This window comes from Bos indicus x Bos taurus, chromosome 3, assembly GCF_003369695.1.
Source record: "Bos indicus x Bos taurus breed Angus x Brahman F1 hybrid chromosome 3, Bos_hybrid_MaternalHap_v2.0, whole genome shotgun sequence".
Lineage (NCBI taxonomy): Eukaryota > Metazoa > Chordata > Mammalia > Artiodactyla > Bovidae > Bos > Bos indicus x Bos taurus.
This window is the reverse complement of record NC_040078.1, coordinates 59560252-59583480: the sequence shown is the minus strand read 5'-3', so window position 1 is coordinate 59583480 and position 23229 is coordinate 59560252. Positions and strand designations below refer to the sequence as shown.

General features: G+C 37.2%; 1 protein-coding gene across 13 annotated transcripts in view; it reads right to left on the bottom strand.

The window, feature by feature from the left end:
* SSX2IP (SSX family member 2 interacting protein) overlaps positions 1–23229 on the bottom strand; it is a 60032-nt gene that overhangs the window by 5616 nt on the left and 31187 nt on the right. For 10 of the 13 annotated variants that reach the window (XM_027536708.1, XM_027536697.1, XM_027536694.1 and 7 more), the window contains 9 exons: positions 14653–14763; positions 12922–13057; positions 10547–10622; positions 10288–10465; positions 6044–6194; positions 4457–4593; positions 3943–4116; positions 947–1061; positions 307–472 (listed from right to left, as the gene is read on the bottom strand). In XM_027536708.1, the coding sequence (XP_027392509.1) occupies positions 307–472; positions 947–1061; positions 3943–4116; positions 4457–4593; positions 6044–6194; positions 10288–10465; positions 10547–10622; positions 12922–13057; positions 14653–14763 (1244 nt within the window). The remainder of the gene's footprint in view (positions 1–306; positions 473–946; positions 1062–3942; positions 4117–4456; positions 4594–6043; positions 6195–10287; positions 10466–10546; positions 10623–12921; positions 13058–14652; positions 14764–23229) is intronic. The other 3 variants (XM_027536701.1, XM_027536700.1, XM_027536704.1) reach the window with 1 other exon arrangement.

The window sequence follows — 23229 nt, the reverse complement described above, 5'->3', positions numbered from 1 at the left end:
AGTAACTCCTGAAATAAGATTGTACTTTAAGTTGTATTCTACCCATGAAATAAAAAGAATCATATATATGACTCTGCTCCCAGAAGAGAGGGATCAGAGCTACCTTGCTCACTACTGTATTCCCCACACTAACAGGCATCTGTATGTAATGGATACCCAATAAATACGTGTTCAATGAATGAGTCAATCTACTCGGTTCCTCTTCAGAGCCTTTACTATTGCTCATCCTAGACAGGCCAACTCTTCTTCACAACGCCTCTCTAGCACTGTAACAAGTGTGTGAGGAGATCACCTACAGGCCAGTACCTATGTTCAGATGCACAAGAACGTGTCTGGCAAAAGTCTGAAGTAGAAGGAGAAGCAGGAAGAGACTTAGTCAGTTTAGACGTGCAAACTGGAGACCCGCTAGGCACACCGTGAGGCTTCTTTTGGCGTGACCTCGAGTGTAATGTAGGGGTATCCCGATCAGAACCTGTTAAAAAAAAAAGAAGAAAAAGAAGGAAGAAAAAAAGGCAGTACATATGAGGAAGCATTACTAATAAATACAGTGAAGGTAATCAACTAGGATCCTAGACTAGGTTCATTTGCAGCTCGAAGGGAGGTGTGAGAACAAGTTAATCTGAATATCTTCTGTACATATGAGCGTAGTCTAGCTAATCTGGTGATCTTTGCTATGTTCAGTCCACAAACATTTAGGAGGATCTAGTTTAAAAAATATTTCTAGCTTGTGGATTTTCAAAACTTGACATTACACTCACAAAAGTTGTTTTGGGTATGCAAAGTCCTCCTGTCATTTCTATTTTGGTCACAGTAAATTAAAATATCAAAGTTGACTTTTATTCCAATTAGAGAGTTCTTACTGGTGACTGCTAAAGTTATAATATTAATAACCTACAGTACTTTATTTACATGTATTTTCAGATTAAAAAGCTTATGAAGTACTCACTTCCTGAGAAGGCACTGAAAAGTTTCACATTTTCTGAGTTCTGGTGGTCAAAGGTAGTCATATTTAAAAACTGTTGCTTTAACCAACTGGCTCTTTCTTCTTCAAATGCCTTTCTCTACCGTAACAAGCAAACCAAAGAAACACTGGTCAATATTTCAACATTCACACAGTTGCCATTTCACACGGTTTCTCTAGGTATTTGTGCTTGCTCTCTATCTCTATATATTAAGTCAAAGGAATTAACCCTAGAAAACTAAATTTCATTTAAGAAAGCTGTTAAAAATAAAAATTCACCTGTTTCTCCTAACAAGTCAACTACTATTTTCACATCAATTCTGAATAAATTCAAGAGTATTAACACAGAAAAATAAGCACATTAGCATAACTTTAAACATACAGAATATCAGCATAACTTGTGAACATACAAAATATGGTAAATATAAGATTACAAGCAACATAAAAAAAACCCATTGTAAACGAATCACTTGGAAAAAAAAAAAAAGGCTTCATTGAGCACCGCTCTCTTCAAGCCACGTCCCAGTGCCTAGCAGCCATCATCACTTGACCACAAGAGGGCGTATGTCAAACCTCCCCTTTCTGAATAGGGGATGGATCCTAAATTCTCCCTCACGTCTCAGGTCTCTGTTTCAGGTAGATGCTCAAGCAGATAATGGGGAGTGGTAATGCAAAGTAACAAGAGTATCTCTTGGACTGGCACTGAAAGAGGTGAGGGATATGAGCTCAGAAACAGAGGTGATCCCATAAGATGGGAGAAAATGCTGGCACAAACTGTCTATTTCCTGAGGAAGATAATAGCTATAGATAACATAGAATTTCATAAGGAGGAAGGCCATGTCAGCTACTTAAGATAATACACAGTATTTCATTAATAAACATTAATACAAAATCATGGATCACCAAACATTTGAAGAAAAATACTAGCATAAAAGAAAAATGCCAGGAGAAATAAAGAGAACTGGCCATGGGTAAAGAAAGTTCAAGGCAAGTTTCTTTAAGATAACACAAATTATCAGACAGGTTTACAAACATCTGTAAAATATAATGCTAGACACAAAACAAAAAATACACTATAAAACTTAAAAGATAAATTGTGAAGCAAAAACTCAGTGGATGAAGTGAAAAATCAAACTGACCTTGCTGAATACCAGGTTGGTGATGCACAAGATAAAAAGAGAAAATATTCCCAAATTCGGAACATAAAGTCAATCTATAGATGTAGTCAGAAGGCCAAATGTTTGTCTAGCAGAAGTTCCAGAATGCAAGAGAAGTCAGAGAAGGAAAAAATACAGAATTGAAGAAAATATCCCTAAACTGAAGAAATATAGCATCTTCAGGTTAAAAGGAGCTATCCAGACCTACCCTGGTAAAATTTCAGAACTCTTAGTTTAAGAACATAAAATTCCAAAAGCTTCCACAGAGGGGGAAAAACACAGCACAGCTGTCTAAAATTAACGCAGGGTATATTATAACTAGGCTGCTCATGAGCAAAATCAGACAATGGAAGAATCAGGATAACTCACAGTTTTGAAAGGAAAAGTTGGAAAACAATTCTATATCCAGGCAAACCAATCAAGTATGAATATATTTTTGGATAGTCCAGAATTCAGAGTATTTTTCACTCACACACACTTATGAAAAAATTACTCAAGAAGGTAACACAACAGATTGAAAAAGGAACCCAAGAAAGAGAATATGAGATAGAAGTTGAATCTGATTCAAAAATCATAAAGAAAGTACACACAAAAAAGTCAAAGAATTTACTACAGATTCTCTTCTGTGTGACAGTCTTAACAACAAAGAAGACTACACAGAAGTGTCCAAACATATTACTGGCTACAGAATGAGTATTTATGTCATCACAATGTTACAAATGTTCTTTTTGGTTTTCAATTCTTACATCTCCATCTTGGACAAAGTACTTACACTTGAATTTGTATCAAATATCAGAATATAAATGTGGTAACACTTGACAGTGAAAAACAGCATCACGGACAAAAACTGGGGAGTGGAGGGGTAAGAGCAGTGCAACAAGGATAACTACAAGGATGCCCTCATCTTTCATTTCAGGGAGAAACCTATCCTGTCTAACGCTGAGCAAACATGAAATGGAAGCACTGAACAAAGTAAAAAAATCAACCAGGAGAACCAGTTCTTTAAAAATTAGCTTAAACAAGTAACAATATTATGAAGAAATCATATGTATATGAGAAATAGTTGTAGACGGGAGGTATGGTAAGGGTACTAAACTCCTTGTGTTTCATAGTGGGGAATCAATAGGCTGACTGTAAGGAAAAAGGCTGAATTTTATTCAAGTTAAAATAGTTTTTCCCAGAAGAATCATAAACCTTCAATAGTGGTACCTCTGAGGAATGAAATTGTGAGAAGAATGAAGGATACTTTCACACCTTGTAGCTTTTTGGAATGAGTTTCTTTTTTTAAATCATGTCCAGACATTACTTCTCTAATTTTTGATAGGGAAATAATGCATGTAATACACTACTAAATAAAAAAGCAAGCTGTTGAAGTGCACACACACACAGTTCATCATCCCTGGGTAAGGCAATGGCGAGAGAGACTTTCATGTATACTGTACTCTCCTTTCCCTTAAAAATAACCCAAGACACTCTCTCGGTTGAACTCTCTCTTGACTTTACATCTACTAACAGCAGAGAGATGACAGATGCCTGAAAGAAATCTCTTGTGTGAAGCTAAACTTTTAACAGTAGAAAGCTAACCAAAAGGCATGACAAATGCCTAGTTTTTTCAATATAAAAATTTTTTTCGATTCCCAAATCTGAAGGCAAAATGATATACCTCTATGATAGCTTCCATTTCAAGCTATTTTGTGAAATCACTGGTAAAATACTTAAGGAAATGTACAGCAAAGAAACAAAAATCAGAAGTTCAATGCAGTCTAGTGAGGCTTCTCCAGGACCTTCAAACATTCTACAAGGAAGGCCAATTGCTTAAAATACCTCCAATCCTAGGCGAATAGCTGCTTCTGTAAAGCTTCGTCTTTCCTTCTCGAAATTCTTTTTCTGCTCTTTAAATAGGGACCATTCTTCTTTGAGGCGTTCCTTTTCTTCCAGCAAGTAACAGTCTCGTAGCAGTGAAGTGGTGTCATCATCACATGCAGTAGCGAGCTGCTGCTATTAAAGTTTAAAACATAGTAAGTTCCAGAGGGTCCCTGCAACACCCCAACAAGTTGAAATGAAAGCAAGGGAAAAAAACAGGCCAAACTTCAGGAGAAGGAGAGAGATGATAAAGAATCAGAAAGTCAATGGAAATGAGGAGCCTCATTTCCCAAATGCTTCTACTCTAAAAGGCAAAGCATCAACTAATGATGCTTTGTGGTCTACCTGCTAGCAAGCAGAGAACTTAGACTCTAAAACATATCTTACGAAATAAAGGAGTAAAAATCTAGTAAGATTCAATAAAATTCTGACCCTTCACAGGGGAGAACAACTTTAAAAGGTGTCTTGCATTTACCTGTAAAAGTTGCTGCTGAGTTTTAATCATCTCTTTACACTGCTGAATTTCTAATTCGAGTTTTTCAGTTTCTTGTTCATGGTCTTGTCGTGAGATTACATCTTCATCGTTAAAACCTTCTAAGTGTACCTTTGAAACTAACACAAAACCAATAATTTGACATAAACCTTACAGTCTCCATTTTAGTTTATGGCATTTGGGGACATATATTTAAAAATCAAGAAATAAATTTAAAAATCAGAAAGGTTTTCCCTTTCTGGAATCTCAAAGGTTTTCTAAAAGGTAGTTATTTCCTTTGTCCTTTAAAAATTCCACTAGCTATAATAAAATAGAATAAAAGGTATATTATTTTAACACTAAAAAGTTTTTAAAAGTAAGCAGCTGTAATGAGTTCGTGGTAACTACAAATTCATGCTATTTCTGGACTAAATGATATCCTTACTTTACAAAGTTCTATTTCCAACATTTAACATGTAATTTGTATTTATTCAAGATCATGTCCTAATTAGAAATGTAAACCTATGTTCCCAGAAAAATTAACATTCATCAACTATACTCTTTTGACACTTCCTCAAAGATTAGTGCAAGATTACAAATCTTGCTGTTATTAAATTTGACAAATATCAGGTCCAAAAATACTTGCTATTTACTAATAGACAGTGATAACTGAAATCAACAAAATCTCATGAAAATTAATTTTGATATTCTAATTGTTCTGACTTCACTTTTTAAGACAATTAGCACTGAGATTGTCATTTCTGACCATTTAGAATAAATTTTCTTTAAGTAGACTGCATTTACTTAATAGACGTCTTAATTTTCTTGATTTAAAAACATGCAAACTTGAACAAATATAAAATATTAAGGATATACTCATCAACATCAATCTACTATGTATCTATAATGACAGGAAGTGGTTATCTAAAAATAATACACTGTTGAGTGAAAAAAGAACAGTGTAGAAAAAAACAAGTAATATTCAATTTATGGTTTGTAGACATTTAAAGTAAGTATTTTGCTAATGCAGAAAGGTCTAGAAAGGTATGCACAAAGCTGTTACGTGTTACACATAGGGAACAGAGACCTGACTATTCTCTTGGGTTAGCCAAAAAGTTTATTTGGATTTTTCCATAAGATCTTCAAACCTGAATGAACTTTTTGGCCAACCCAATACCTTATATACTTCCTGATATTTTGCATCAAATGTCTATTATTTTGAAAACAATTTAAAAATGAATTATTCACAACCTAAGAATATGCAAGTATCTAGGAATAATAAGAAAAAGGTTTATATTTATACTAAAAATTATGATTAATATTTCCTGATTACCAAGATACAGTAAGAGACTCAGTTTACTTTATTCAACTGTCTTCTGTACTCGGAATGGATGGACATAAGATGGCCTTTTTTGAGAGATTCTGAGAGCAAAGCATATTTTCTCAAATTGTACATCTGGAAATAGCAGAATTTTGCTTTTCAAATTGCCAGGCTAAGCTAAGGACTTTAGTCTGAGCCCATAACATGACTTTCCAAGTCAGCTTCCTGAGCGTCACAGCTTACTCTATGTGCATTCAGGCGGTACTTACCTTGGTTATCAAGTTTTTCTACGTGACTTTTCAAAATTCTCCACTGTTTTCTGATGCTATTGGTAAGCTGCTCTCTCACAGTCTCACAGGAAAGGTCCCATATACTCTCTCTACTCAGTTCCCCAGCATCCTCTTCAATATCAGAGATAACCTACAAGTGGCCAGAGATGAGAGGGAAAGACCAATATCTTAAAAATGATTTGAGACACTCAGACAAAAATCATCAGACTGACGGTCAGAGACATGTATCAAAATCATTTCCATGTTGTATGTGCAACATAAATGACCTAGTTCTTAACATAAATGTCTTGAGAAAAAATAATTAATACTGGAGATAGAAATTCCCCAATTCAGGTCTCTTTAAACCTGAATTTGAAGCCAAATATAGTTAGTGACAAAGGCATGGAGCTGTTTGAGGAAGAGCCTCACAACCTATCTCATGCTGTGTGAGGTGTTTTTACATGTCAATTGGTCCTCAAATCATGTTAACATGTGAGGAAACTGAGGCTTAGAGAAGTAGACTGACTATCCCGATGTCACACAGCTCTAATCCAACCTGCTTCCAATTTTGGCTATTCAGACAACTAAAACTGTGAAAAAAATCTCCAAAGTAAAAGCAACTATTAATTCTATTTTTCTCAAATACTTTTAAAAATGAAATTGGAAATATTTTTCTCTGTATTCTACCAGGACATGAAATCACTGTAAAATGTAGCAACCTTTACTGATATGATCAAATAGAATCAAAGCAGGAGAAAGAACACTGGGAAGCAATACTAAATGTATACATGTCATAATAACCTGCATCTACATAAAATGGTCCTAATTTGTTATTAACATTCAGGAAAGTAGACATATATACTTAACTAATTTGAACAATAAATATCTTGTTGGAGGAAAAAACAAGAAAAGAGAAGATAAAAACAAAGAAGGGCTGATTAGACTGTTTCCACATGCAGACAGCAGAAGTGAGGCAGTGACAGAGTCTGAAGAACTGTATCAATATCTGAAGTCAGCAATGGACTGACAGAGGTCAGGGTCTCCCAAGGGGCACAGATGAGGGGAAAGCCCAGGGTATGGCTCACTATGACTCTGGTTCTTGCCGATCAACACTCTGGAGCAAGCTGACAATAATTTTTCCAAGGAGCTACACCATCTCTGCTATACATTTCAAGGAATACCAGAACACTATAAATTCATTATTAAAATTAATAATTGCCAGATTGAGTGTAAAACCATTAAATGAAGATTAAAAACACACTTAGCAAAAAAAAAAAAAAAAATCACCACACTTAACTTGAATTTTGGGTATATATTTTGGCTACAATTAAGTCAGCAAAATAAAAAACGAAAACTTGGATGCTAACTAGGCATTTCAAAGTTAGGTTTTACTAATGAACCAAAATCTTTCTTTACAAGTAAGGAATAGCTGAATTACTTTTAGGAGAAAGTGGATCTAGAGAAAGATCTTCTAAAAATAGAAATACACTTAAGAGATCATTGTTTCTCCAAACTTCAGCATTTGAATTATGAAAAACTATACAGGATACTATCATTTGTATTAAAGTTTTAAATAAATTTTTAAAAGATAGTTGCTCCTTGGAAGAAAAGCAATGACAAACCTAGACAGCATATGAAAAAGCAGAGAGACGTTACTTTGCCGACAAAGGTCCGTCCAGTCAAAGCTATGGTCTGGTAGTCATGTATGGATGTGAGAGTTGGACCATAAAGGAGGCTGAACGACAAAGAATTGATGCTTTTGAACTGCTGTGTGTTCAAGAAGACTCTTGAGAGTCCCTTGGACTACAAAGAGATCAAACCAGTCAATCCTAAAGAAAATCAATCCTGAATATTCATTGGAAGGACTGATGTTGAAACTGAAGCTCCAATACTTTGGCCACCTGATGGCAAGAACTGACTCATTAGAAAATACCCTGATGCTGGGAAAGACTGAAGGCGGGAGGAGACAGGAATGACAGAGGATGAGATGGCTGGATGGCATCACTGACTTGATAGACCTGAGTTTGAGCAGGCTCTGAGAGATGGGGAAGGACAGGGAAGCCTTGTATGCTGCAGTCCACGGGGTCACAAAGAGTCGGACACAACTGAGCGACTGAACAATAACAACAACAACTATCATTTCAGAAAGACCTCCTTCACTTACCACCTACTTTTGCTGACTACAAGTTGGTAGAGAGGTGAGGAAAGGCTGGGCCCAAAACTGAAAAACTCGAGGAGTTATAGAAACGATGCCAACCCTGGCAAAGTGTGAGTGAATTATGAACTGACCCAAAGTGATGGAAAACCTTTCATAGAAAAGGTTAATTAAGGGAATATAAGATGTCAACATCAAGCAGATCTCAAATTGCAGAGTCTAAAAGAACATTCAGGTTCTTCTTTAAAGAAGAAAAAAATAGGTAGAAGATGAGCTTATCAGTTGGACTGATTTTTGATACTAAAAAATAATCCTCAGATACAGGTTAAAAAGGGGCTTCCTAGGTAGTGCTAGTGGTAAAGAACCCGCCTGCCAATGCAGCAAACGTTAAGAGACATGGGTTTGATCCCTGGGTCAGGAAGATCCCCTGGAGGGAAAGCACAGCAACCCACTCCAGTATTCTTGCCTGGAAAACTCCATGGACAGAGGAGCCTGGTGGGGTACAGTCCATGGGATCACAAAGAGTTGGATACAACCGAAGCAACTTAGCATGACTCAGCACATGTTAAAAACAAGTTTGGTGACTTACTGGTAATTAGCACTTTCCATCAAAATCGTCATTTTCACATTTTAGTTACTCATGTGAACTTGCCTGAATTTAAATGTCTATGTAAAGAACTAAGTTTAAAAAACTTTTCACCAATATGTGACTTGTTTTTTTCAGACCTCTACACATTAGGCCCTTATCAAATGATTTCCCTAGACATTCTATCTCAAAAATAGTGACTTTCAAACATGACTTTCTGTGATGCCTTCCATAGTTGTTTGGTTTATACACTGTACCACCCTGCTGCTGCTGCTGCTAAGTCGCTTCAGTCGTGTCTGACTCTGTGAGACCCCATAGACGGCAGCCCACCAGGCTCCCCCGTCCCTGGGATTCTCCAGGCAAGAACACTGGAGTGGGTTGCCATTTCCTTCTCCAATGAGTGAAAGTGAAAAGTGAAAGTGAAGTCGCTCAGTCATGTCTGACTCTTAGCAACGCCATGGACCACAGCCTACCAGGCTCCCCTGTCCATGGGATTTTCCAGGCAAGAGTACTGGAGTGGGTTGCCACTATGTACCTGTTAATGTGTATAATAATCACTTCTCTAGACACCTATCTCTCTCAAAAAGAGCTTCTAGCAGGATGCAATGGTCTGAATGCTTGTGTTCTCTCAAAACTCGTATGTTGAAATCCTAACCTCACAGTATTAACAGGTGGGTGATCTTAAGTGATTAGATCATGAAGGTATAGCCTTCATAAATGGGGCCCCCATGAGTTCTCTCGCCTCTTCCCACCAGATGAAGACAAAAGTCAGCAATCCAACCAGGAAAAGGGCCCTCATGGACACCCACTCTGTGGGCATCCAGAAATTACACTTCCAGCCTCCAGAATTGTGAGAAAACTTTCTGTTGTTTATAGGCCAACCAGTCTACGGTACTTTGCTTTAGCAGCCTGAACTAAGACAAAGGAAACAGTCAAAATCTTCTAAGCTTTTTCTTTCCAGGGATTAGAACACATAACGGACATTCAATAAATTCATGGACTACGTGATCATTTGGTTCCCAAAGTTAATAAGAGTTTCACTCTCTGAAAAGTAAAGCCTGCTGAAGTTACTGAAAACTGAAGCTACTTAAAGGACACTTGGCACAATGCTTAGAAGCAGAAGCTGTGAAATGAGTGAGACAGCCCTGGATTCAAATTCTAGTTTTATCATATATTGACACTGAACTGGCTTTTGTGCCTCAGTTTCCTCACCTATAAAAACAGGGACAATTACAATACCAAAGCCATCAAATTATTGTAAGACATAAGTGAGACAATGCTTATGAAGTGCTTTTCAGGGTGCGTGGCACAGATTGAGTCCCCAGAAAATCATTTCCATCATTTCCCAGGGCGTGTCAGGAAACAGAGGGGACATTTTTTGGGGTTGTCAGAGTGACTGGGGGTAGCACAGCAGTCCAAAATATCAACAGTGACCTATGTACTGTTTTACTTGTTCTAATGAGCAATCTGAAGACTGTATTAAGAGAGCAAAGAGCCACTTACAGTTCCTGTACTATCATCTGCTCTTTCTCTAGGTTTCTGCTTTTGGGGAGAAAGAAGAGAAATCATTTCCTTTTTCATTTGCTGAAGAACCTTCTTAAGTTCAGCATTTTCCATTAGGATTTGTTTCTGACGATATTCATAATCATTCAAGAGAATTTTATACATTTCATCTTCATTCCTGAGAAAGAAACTGACAGTATGAAAACGCAGTAGAGAAAGGGAAGTCTGGTGAAACATGTCAGTTTTGATCGTGCTTTACCTGGCTTCGGTTTTACCCGTCCTCCAGGAGCCTCTTTTCCCATCAGCTCTCCCCACGTAATTTAAAACTTCCATAGCTACAAACATGAACACAAAGAACAAAACCAGTGCTTACATTACATGTTCAAGTGTTTAAAACCCTAACACTCTATATGCATGAGGGACATAAGTTAACCTGGTACGCAGATTAGGATTTGGGCTCAAACAGCCCAGAGTTTAAGCTTCAATTCCATCACTCATAAACATCTTGGCAAGTTAACTGCTAAGCCTGTTTCTTCATCAATGGGGTAGTAATAATGAAAGTACCTAAGAGCTGTTGTGAAGACTGAAAGATACGTTAAAATACTTAACATAGTAAGTACTTACTAAGCGTTAATTATCATTATTAAATTTTATCATCAGGGTTGACAAACTATGGCCTGTAGGCAACGGCCTGATTTTTTTTAATTAAATTTTTATTAGAACATAGCCTCACCATTTGTTTATTTATCTTCTATAGCTACTTTTGCACTACAATGGCAGACTGACAAAAGACCATAGAACGCACAAACATCAAAGTATTTACTATGTGGACCTCTACAGAAAAAGTCTGCCACGCCCTGTATCTTGACCACCACTGACATCATCATCAAAGGAGTCAAGGTTCCTAACAGTATTAATATGTCTTCTGTCCCAGGTGGAGATGAAAGCAGTTGACATAAAAAGGAATAAGATGAGAGTAAGTATTGTAATTTTAGAGCTGATTAAGAAATCATTACAGAATGGTCACTTCCAGTTGGGCTTTGAACAAGAAAAGAACTAGATACCCATAATAAAATGGCTCTGCTACAGAGTTAAATATTTAATAAACTTCTCTTAAGTGTTACATTTTATACTTCTAGTATTTTATCCTGCTCTCTATTTCTTTCATGAATAAGAGGTTAACCGATCTTAAAAAGCATTAAGTGTCCGAACTGATGAGCTTAAGATACATAATCTCAGAATACATAGGTTTCTAACCTTGTCTTAATTGCTAATTATTACACTTTCATTTTCAATTAATTTTAAACTAAAATGTTCAAATAACTGTAACACTGCTCCTGTACTGAATGACAGTGACACAGTCACCACTGAACCGCTTGCTGGTAACAGGCTTAGCCACCATGTGACAGCTTGAAACATCTGCTCATCAGCTGTTGTATGCAAGTCCAAGTTCAGAATAATGTATAACGTGGGTTAGATGACAGTGTATAGTCCACTGGAAACCACTCTTCAATAAATCAATGCACAGATTTCCTGTTCCCTGAATCTTGGCAGGCCTGCATAACTTTATCTGTGTGGCTCTACTTTTGTGTGTCTGCAGTTCTGTTTTTTTGATGTATAGTTTATTTACAATGTCGTGCTAATTTCTGCTGTACAGCTAAGTGACTCAGTTACACACACATATACGTTCTCTTCCGTATTCTTTTCCACTATGGTTTACCCCAGGAGATTGCATATAAACTGTGCTCTACAGTAGGATCTTCTTGTTTACCCATTCTAAATGTAATAGTTTGCATCTACTAACCCCTCATTTCCAGTCCATCCCTCTCCTTCCCACCCTTCCCTTTGGCAACCAGAAGTCTGTTTTCTATGTCTGTGAGCCTGTTTCTGTTTTATAGATAGGTTCATTTGTCCCATATTTTAGATTCCACATATAAGTGATATCATATGGTATTTGTCTTCCTCTTTCTGACTTACTTCACTTAGAATGATAATCTTTAGTTGTATCCATGTTGCTGCAAATGGCATTCTTTTTTATGGCTGAGTAGTGCAGTTCTATTTTTTAATCTACACTATTTACCTTTTGAAAGCATGCATAAACAGATGAAGTGGTAAATTACAGTTTCAAAAGAATAATAGAAAAAAGTATACTTTAACAAACTTTAACTTTCACTGTCAAACTGTACTTCAAAGATGCACAGCTAAAGTAACTGAAAAGAACTCCAAGTGACATGAATGATTTGGCCTGATGAACAATTTTATGAAATTAACCAAAAAAAATCACACTTTTGAGACTCAGGAACTGATCCTAATTTTAATATTATCACAGTTCTTTGCTACGAAAGATTAGTGTGTCCTCTGGCTTAGCTTTCTTCTGTGGATTAATCCTACATCTGTCATGTTAAAAAAAATACATGCAATTCTTATATGCAACTAAAGTAGCAAAGCAAAATTACTATTTTTCAAGTAACCAGTTGTCTCAATTTCTAGTTCATATGGATATATACCATCTACAATCAATTATATAAAGAATGAAAATGACACTTCAGGAATTACTGAGCTTAATCCCTCTACATTTCTTAGCATAATACTAATTTATTTCCCTTTGTTTTATCTTAGCCAGCTGCTTTTTACCAATTTTTTTATCCTTCTTGTTCATAACAAGTTGATGTAAACGTTCCTTTAGTTTATTATATTCACGCTCTTTTCTCTTCATATCATGATTATATTGAGTAGCTCGACTTGCAATGATATTTTGTAATTTCTGCACCTAAAAAAAAAAAGCATTTCCTATTAAATGAGTCCCTTTTGGATTGGTAAACTCAGTTAAAATTTACAAATTCAAGAGAGAGAAATCATCCTAGAATTCAGCTCCTCATAGAATAGTTTAAAAATTACAGGATTATTCTTCCTTCTCTATAACCACTGGAAACCACTCTTTAAAACATCATTAAATAAAGCATATAAAATGTTTATTTTTTAATTCTGAAATTTCCAAAGCTTCTAACTCTCTAAATTATCTTCTACACCTTTCACCCTAGATATATAGATTTTGATCATTTAGAAACCACAAACTCTTATGGAAGTATTAATGTGATTAAAGCTTCATTTGAAACAAGTAGATCATTTGTAAGGACTTCCTTTTACCACTGACTTGAATCATTTTATTCTTTCTCAATCTGTGACAAGCCCAGTTAGTCATAGCATGTGGCAGCAGATAAACAGGTTTGTTTTTCTCTGATCAAAAACAGCTCTCAAATTAGAGTGAGACAAACAGCAGACAGAATCTGGTTCAGACATTTGCTAAGTACATATTACATGCCAAGCACTACTGGTCAATGTTTTTATCTGCTATGACTGTTTAGGCAGCCCTGGATGGGAAGTAAGTTCTATAAAGACATTCGTTATCTCTGCTAGAGATGATCATGTTTAACTTAGTCTTTACTAAAGAAGAACAATAGTCAAACCATTTCAAGTATAATCAACAGATTCAGTCAAAATTTTCCATGAAGTAACTCAAGGAAAAGTATACATAACCTTGTGGTTTAGGTAAGATACTTCATTACCCACTTACTAAATATACTACTACATAATCAAACATGGCAAAACAAACCTGTTTAAATCACTGTAAGGTTCTTCAAGAAATATGCTCCCTTAAAAGTCTAATTATCATCAAAGCAACATATACAACACTGAAAATGGTCTGCTTTTACAGTGATCACGTGGTCAGAAATCAAAACACAGAGCAGTAAAAACCTAGTGATTTCTTCTTATATAAATTCAGATAATTTCAAATGCATTATTAGTTCTATAGGTCCAAATACCAAGTAATCAATAAAGCAAAAATGAGATTAGAATTATAATGTCTTCAGCCTAGAAATCAGATTTTTAATGTGAATTGCTTTTTTCAAACAGTAACTCGTGTGTTCATTTAGCCAAGTAATTGTCTCATTAGATGGACAATGTCAATATTTCAGATAGTTCAGGAAGAAGCATTCAAGTAAAGCATTCAAGTAAAGGTATGACAGAGAATAAAAGATCTGCATTTAAAGCACGCTTGTGTCTGACAAAAAGTGGCCGTGCGTGTTGAGTCCAGGATGGATGGTATAGAACACTGGATGTCACAAGCTGTGCACTGACATACTAAGCCAGATAAACCCCTAGGGGAGAGGGAGCTGGAGAAGGTTCCTGACCTCTGAGTATGATACAACACTATATACACAGAGGTCTGCCATACCAATTTGACACAGGATGAATAAACGGTTCTTTCTTGTTATAAAGTTAAGTGACCGTTACGGTCACCTCAAATTACAAACAACAACAAAAAATTCACTTAAACTTTATCTGCAACAACTGACAACTCACCTCATCTTTCTCATTTTTCAGTAGCTGATGCAAATTCCTATTCTTGCATTGTAATTGTCTGTCTCTTTCCTGAAGACCAATCATTTCTCTCCTGGAGGTTTCCAGCTGTTCCTAAAACATTCGTATGCAATTTTGACTAAAATTAACATTGGATTCAGAGCAACTGAATCCTTAAAAGATTAGTAAAAACAAGTTACATGTACTAGGATTTGTTACCTAAAATTGAAGTTTACCAGCACACAAAATATTTAAAACAATTATTATAAAGCTTGATACTACAGTTACAAATTTTAAATTTGGATAGCAAATTTTAATTTAAATACCAATTTTAATATATATGCAAAAGTGGATCCTTCAAAAGGCCCTTCACCTATTCCAGTGATATTGCCACTGAACATTTTCATAATTTCCTTTTAATACTTTTTAACACTTCTATGGCACACTCTTAAGAAAGATCCAGAAATGATCTGGAGCTAAGTCTGAAGACAGGTGACTAAGCAAATATAACACTCCAGGTCAGAAAAGGTGGGACTGCAGCATACCAGTCCTGCCTTGCAAACAATAAACTCTCTCAAACTCTTTCCCCAAGGGCAATGGCAGCATTGCCAGAAACAATATGGGATTAAAATGTGTGTGTGTTAGTCACAGAGTCGTGTCTGACTCTTTGTGACCCCGTGGACTGTAGCCTGCCAGGTTCCTCCATCCATTGGATTTTCCAGGCAAGAGTACTGAAGTGAGTTGCCATCTCCTTCTTCAGGGGATCTTCTCGACCCAGGGATTGAACCTGGGCCTCCCACATTGCAGGGGGATTCTTTACCATCTGAGCCACCAGTGAAGCCCTGGGATTAAGATGTTCACTTTCAATTCATTTCACACATTTCCAGAGGAACTGTGCCAAAGTATGCATAAAGCTGCTAGAGTATTTTTTAAATCCTGTAATCTTTATAAAATATAAAAGGCACTCAAGTGATATCACAACTAACCACAAACAACTTGCATGATCTCTGTAACAGTGGACCACAAGAAAAATTTAGGAATATAACTTAGATAGCTACAAGGTTGCCAAAATTTCCTGTCATGCTTAAAACTTCCTATCGTGCCAGACCATCTGGCACTGGGCCAGCTGACATGTCCCACACACATCAAATCAGTCATCCACTTTACATGAACTCACCATCTTCTCTGCAAATCTATTTCTTATCCCAGTGAATCATACCACCATCATCAGTAAATTCAAATCAGAGACCTGACTCTCTTTTCCCCAAATTCAATTTTTCATAAAATTCTACTCATTCTACTTCTTGAGTTTTCCTCATGTCTCACTCTTACTCTCTTCACTGGCACTTTCTCAGTTCAAGCCCCAAACACCCCTGGACTGAGCAATTGCTAAGGACTGCTAAGAGATGACCTTTTCACCAGGCTTTCTGAGCCCTTTTCCTCCATTTCTCTCTTCTATACCTCCTCCTCTAATCTCTTCAACCAACTCCAGATGGATAGTCACATGATTCCTTGTGTTTACATTCCTTGGTGCCTCCAGGTTTCTGCACAATGCCTTTCACCCCTGGAGACAGCGTCCCAGCCCCTGTCTTACTATTCTTCATCATATATCACATAGATCAGCCTCTACTGAGCTCTTTGATGTTCCCTGAAAGGAAAATACTCTTATCTCCATGCTTTTATATGGCTCATACGCTCTGCCTAGAATGGCTTTCCCAACACGAGTGAATTTATTAATTTATTTCTTTTAATTGGAGGCTAGTTATAATTTTGTAGTGGTTTTTGCCATACATTGACATGAATCAGCTACGGGTGTACATGTGTTCCCCATCCTGAACCCCCCCCCTCCCACCTCCCTCCCCATCCCATCCCTCAGGGTCATCCCAGTGCACCAGCCCTGAGCACCCTGTCTCACGAGTCAAACCTGGACTGGTGATCTATTTCACATATGGAAATATACATGTTTCAATGCTAGTATCTCAAATCATTCAACCCTCGCCTTCTCCCACAGAGTCCAAAAGTCTGTCCTTTACATCTGTGTCTCTTTTGCTGTCTTGCATATACGGTCATCATTACCGTCTTTCTAAACTTCATATATATGCATTAATATATTGTATTGGTGCTTTTCTTTCTGACTTACTTCACTCTATATAATAGGCTCCAGTTTCATCCACCTCATTAGAACTGATTCAAATGCATTCTTTTTAATGGCTGAGTAATAGTCCATTGTGTATATGTACCACAGCTTTCTTATCCATTTGTCTGCTGATGGATATCTAGGTTGCTTCCATGCCCTGGTTATTGTAAACAATGCTGCAATGAGCATTGGGGTACACGTGTCTCTTTCAATTCTGGTTTCCTCAGTGTGTATGCATAGCAGTGGGATTGCTGGGTCGTATGGCAGTTCTATTTCCAGTTTTCAAGGGAATCTCCACACTGTTCTCCATAGTGGCTGTACTAGTTTACATTCCCACCAACAGTGTAAGAAGGTTCCCTTTTCTCCGCGCCCTCTCCAGCATTTATTGTTTGTAGACTTTTCGATATCAGCCATTCTGACCAGCGTGAGATGGTACCTCATTGTGGTTTTGATTTGCATTTCTCTGATAATGAGTGATGTTGAGCATCTTTTCAAGTGTTTGTTAGCCGTCTGTATGTCTTCTTTGGAGAAATGTCTGTTTAGTTCTTTAGCTCATTTTTTGATTGGGTCATTTATTTTTCTGGAATTGAGCTGCAGGAGTTGCTTGTATATTTTTGAGATTAATTGTCAGTTGCTTCGTTTACTATTATTTTCTCCCATTCTGAAGGCTGTCTTTTCACCTTGCTTATTTATAGCTTCCTTCATTGTGCAAAAGCTTTTAAGTTTAATTAGGTCCCATTTATTTATTTTTGCTTTTTTTTCCACTACTCTGGGAGGTAGATCATAGAGGATCCTGCTATGATTTATGTCAGAGAGTGTTTTGCCTATGCTTTCCTCTAGGAGTTTTATAGTTTCTGGTCTTATGTTTAGATCTTTTATCCATTTTGAGTTATTTTTGTGTATGGTATTATAAAGTATTCTGGTTTCATTCTTTTACAAGTAGTTGACCAATTTTCCCAGCACCATTTATTAAAGAGATCGCCTTTTCTCTATTGTATATTCGTGCCTCCTTTGTCAAAGATAAGGTGTCTATAGATGCATAGACTTATCTCTAGGCTTTCTATTTTGTTCCATTGATCTATAATTTGTCTGTGTGCCAGTACCACACTGTCTTAATGATTATAGCTTCGTAGCACAGTCTGAAGTCAGGCAGGTTGATTCCTCCAGGTCCATTCTTTTTTCTCAAGAATGCTTTGGCTATTCAAGGTTTTTCGTATTTTCATACAAATTGTGAAATTATGTGTTCTCTGAAAAATACTGTTGGTAGCTTGATAGGGATTGCACTGAATCTATAGATTGCTTTGGTAGTATACTCATTTTCACTGTATTGACTGTTCCAATCCATGAACATGGTATATTTCTCCATCTATTTGTGTCATCTTTTATTTCTTTCATCAGTGTTTTATAGTTTTATATATATAGGTCTTTTGTTTCTTTAGGTAGATTTATTCCTAAGTATTTTATTCTTTTCACTGCAGTGGTGAATGGAATTGTTTCCTTAATTTCTCTGTTTTCTCACTGTTAGTCTATAGAAATGCAAGAGATTTTTGTGTGTTAATTTTATATCCTGCAACTTTACTATATTCATTGACTAGCGCTAGTAATGTTCTGGTGGAGTCTCTAGGGTTTTCTATGTAGAGGATCATGTCATCTGCCAACAGTGAGAGTTTTCCTTCTTTTCCAATCTGGATTCCTTTTATTTATTTTCCTTTTCTGATTGCTGTGGCTAAAACTTCCAAAACTATGTTGAATAGTAGTGGTGAGAGTGGGCACCCTTGTCTTATTCCTGACTTTAGGGGAAATGTTTTCAATTTTTCACCACTGAGGATAATGTTTGCTGTGGATTTATCACACATGGCTTTTATTATGTTGAGGTATGTTCCTTCTATTCCTGCTTTCTGGAGGGTTTTTATCATGAACGAATGTTGAATTTTGTCAAAGGCTTTCTCTGCATCTATTGAGATAATCATATAGTTTTTATCTTTCAATTTGTTAATGTGGTGTATTATATTGATTGATTTGCAAATATTGAAGAATCCTTGCATCCCTAGGATAAAGCCCACTTGGTGATGATGCATGATCTGTTTAATAGATTGTTGGATTCTGTTTGCTAGAAATTTGTTAAGGATTTTTGCATCTATGTTCATCAGTAACACTGGCCTATAGTTTTCTTTTTTTGTGGCATCTTTGTCTAGTTTTGGTATTAGGGTGATGGTGGCCTCATAGAATGTGTTTGGCAGTTTACCTTCCTCTGCAATTTTCTGGAAGAGTTTGAGTAGGATAGGTATTAGCTCTTCTCTAAATTTTTGGTAGAAATTCACCTGTGAAGCCATCTGATCCTGGGCTTTTGTTTGTTGGAAGATTTTTGATCACAGTTTTGATTTCCGTGCTTGTGATGGGTCTGTTAAGCTTTTCTATTTCTTCCTGGTTCAGTTTTGGAAGGTTATACTTTTGTAAGAATTCGTCCATTTCTTCCAAGTTGTCCATTTTATTGGCATATAGTTGCTGATCGTAGTCTCTTATGATCCTTTGTATTTTTATGTTGTCTGTTGCGATTTCTCCATTTTCATTTCTAATTTTGCTGATTTGATTCTTCTCCCTTTTTTTCTTGATGAGTCTGGCTAATGGTTTGTCTATATTATTTATCTTCTCAAAGAACCAGCTTTTAGTTTTGTTGATTTTTGCTACAGTCTCCTTTGTTTCTTTTTCATTTATTTCTGCCCTAATTTTTTATGATTTCTTTCCTTCTACTAACCCTGGGGTTCTTCATTTCTTCCTTTTCTAGTTGCTTTAGGTGTAAAGTTGGGTTATTTATTCAATTTTTCTCTTGTTCCTTGAGGTAAGCTACATAGAGTTACATAGAGAAGAGAAGAGGGAGGAGGGAGATAGAGGTGACCAAGAGGAGAGAGGGGGAGTCAAAAGGGGAGACACCAATCTAGCCAGTAATCAGTTCCCTAAGTGTTCCCCATAGCCCAGAACACCCAGAGAGATTCACAGAGTTAAGTAGAGAAGAGAAGGGGCAGGGAGGAGATAAGAGGTGACCTGGGGGAGAAAAGGGAGAGTTAAAAGGGGAGAGCAATCAAGCCAGTAATGACACCCCTAAGTAAAAACGGGTACTGAAGTTTAAGATTCGTAAAGGTACAAAATTGATACCAAAAAGCAAAGATTAAAAATCTAGAGTAGATGTTAGACTCTCAAAAATACAATATTAAAAATACAAAGCAAAATCAATCACAAAAATTATAAAAATTATATATATGGATTCATTTTGATATTTGGCAAAACTAATACAATTATGTAAAGTTTAAAAATAAAATAAAATTTAAAAAATATATATATCAAATTTGCTTTAAAAACAGGGTCTTTTTTTGCAATAGTAGGTTATAAAATTAAAGGAGTAATACAGAACTTAAAAATTTTTTAATTTGTTTTTAATTAAAAAATTATAATAGTAAAAATATATCTAGAAATTTCTCTGGAGCTGTTCAGGGCAGTGTGAGGTCAGTTCAGTTTCAGATAGTTCTTCTTTCCAGTTTATACTTCTTCTCAAGGTCTATAGGCCCCTTCCAAGCTTTAGTCAATGCTAACTACAGGGTTTTAATCTGCTGCACCTGTCACTTCCAGAACGGTTCCCTCTTCTTTGTTTATTTTGGTTTCCTCTGTTTGCAAGTCTCTTCAGTGTCTAATTTCCACCCTGACACAAGGGGGCGCAGGTGGTCACTTATTTAGGCCCACTTTGCTGTGGGAGGGAAGAACACTGCAAACAAATATCATTGGCATGTGTGGGGAGTGCTCGCAGTGTATGGATCACACTGGGTTTGCCCCAGCTCACAACAGAATGTGCTTTCCTGGTCTACACTGCTGAGGCTCCAGGTTGCTCTGCAGGGGAACTGTCTAAACCAGGCCCTGCATTTCCTGCACTTCTCAGGTCTAAGCTGCTCAGGTTCATGTTCTCATGTACTCCACAAAGTCACAGACTCGGTTGGGTATGCATTTTGTGCCCTTCCCAGGTCCGAGCAGCTCAGGTGGCCAGATGCTTGGTGTGCACTGTCCCAGGTGGGCTGTGCATCTTAATCACCTCCCAGGTCCCAGCAGCTCGGTTTCCTGGTTATGCCGCGAGAACACTGTCTCAGGTATGCTGTGTGTCTCCTCTGGGGAGCTGATCTCTGGCTGTGACCCTTCTGGCAGATGTCAACCATCTAGGATCCCAGCAAGACTTGGATTAGCAACTGAGAGCCTGCTCAGTGGTGGAGGATGCTGGTCTCTGGGGCCAACATTGCCCTTTGTCTTCTGGCTCTGGCTGTCACCAGCCTGCCTCTCTGCCTCGGGTGGGTGGATGGGCCAATCTGCAGCTGGCTAGCTCGCCTTCGGTATTCGCTCAATCTTTTGTTATGTGAGCGGGCCAGGCTGCACCTCAGGTTAGAGCTTTTTGAAGGAAAGTTTTTTTTTTCCCCTCTTGCTGGCTATCCCACAGTTTGGGTTGCTATCTCACGAAAGCTCCCTCAGAGTGTCCTCAGGGCATTCAGGCCCGGTCCTTACCCTAAATGCAGCCTGTACCTCCCTGTCCTGCCCACGCTCGCTGGTGGTGGACAGGAGCGTCTGGGCTAGTTCTCTGCTGGGAGTTGTGGTTAGGCGCATATTCTGTGGGGTTTTTTTTCTTCCCCTCCTAGTTATGTTGCCCTCTGAGATTCCAAAACTCCCCACAGACCCGCCAGAGAGGGTTTCCTGCTGTTTGGAAACCTTCTCCTCCTTCATGACTCCCAGGACAGGTCTCCATCCCTAACTCTTTTGACTCTCTTTTTGTCTTTTGTATTTTGTTCTACCTACTTTTGAAGAGAACGGGCTGCCTTTTTGGGTGCCTGGTGTCCTCCAGAGTTCAGAAGTTGTCTTGTGCAAGCTGCTCAGCGTTCACATGATCTTTTGACGAATTTGTGGGGGAGAAAGTGGTCTCCCCATCCTATTCCTCTGCCATCTTAGGACTGCCTCCACTACTGAATTTTTATTCATTCCTCAAATCTCAGATCAAGTGTTACTTCTCTCTGTAGCATTCCTTACCTCCCACACCAAGAATGAGTAAAGCAAATAATTACAGATCAACTTGTCCCTTTACAATGACTACAATCTCCTTGCAAACAGGGACAGGGTTCTACTCATATTTGAAACCGACTGACTACAACAAAAATACTCCATAAATTCTGCTCAACAAATTGAGTGAAAAATAGTTAGATCTTGAAACTTTTCTAGGATAGATTAGCAACTTCTCCCATTGTACACACATTTCTGTCCATAGCTGATCCAAAATACCTGATTTTGGCCCAGATCAAATCCCAAATTAGAAGATTTCTTAGAAAACACTCTACGTTTAGGTCGTCCCAATGAATGATCATTTCTTAGAGGAAAGGTTCAATAGTCCCAGATTACCAATATTTTATGTAATTACTCACTAGCTATTTACAAGACAGTGAACCAAAGGTGCCTAGAAAAAATTTTAATGCAGAATTACTCCCTTCTAGGACTTAAAACTTTGGGTCTGTCTAATTCAAAAGATCTTCCATAAGTTTCTCTGATTAAAACTAAAATCCACAGCCTTTTAATAAGGTTGGAGGGTACCAACTATCCCCTCTATCACAGTTCCCCAATCAGCCACAGCATACAGAATGTACAAAAACCTAATATTATTATAATAGAGAAAATATACTGTTATATATGTATATGAGCTAAGACAACAACATACAATAGTATTCGGCAGTGACAGGCTGGTATGAGCGAGGGCTGCTGAGAAGCTAAAATGCTTCCCTATTATATATATTTTATATTATATACTAGAGATTCTATTATTTTCCAATAGAGCTTAGAGATTCAAAATGCTGAGCAAGTTGTTGTTGTTATCTGTTCTTGGAGTGGGGTAGGAGAAGATACAGAAGAAAAATAAAAAAGAAAACCATTATAGAACCGTATATCTTTAAAAAAACTTTGCTTTGAATTGACTATTACCTCCTTTATAATATACAATCATAAGTCCCTATCAGACTGTGATTTGAATACCTTCTTTCCTCTCAATAAATGAGAAATTCATTTCTTAAATGAATAATACATTTTTTTTTAAAAAAGGAATACATTTGTTCATTTAAAAGGAAAGAATGAAAACAAAATAGAGCCAGCAACAGATGTGCTATATAGTTCAAGGTAGCAGGTCAATGTAAAAAACACTTCTTTTGTTCTGAGAAATAAGCAGGTCTCTGAAAGCATTCTTCTCTGGTCCTCTCTAGAGTCCCAGGGACTTCTAAGACTTAGTAGGTATCTGGTCTGCTTTCATTATTGAGCTTTAGCAACTGTGGCATAGATCACCTCAAGAATATTATTCTTGAAATAAACTGATGCAGTATCTCACAGTAAGATTATTTTAAATTAAGCATCTACTTTATTAAGCAAGACTGGATAGG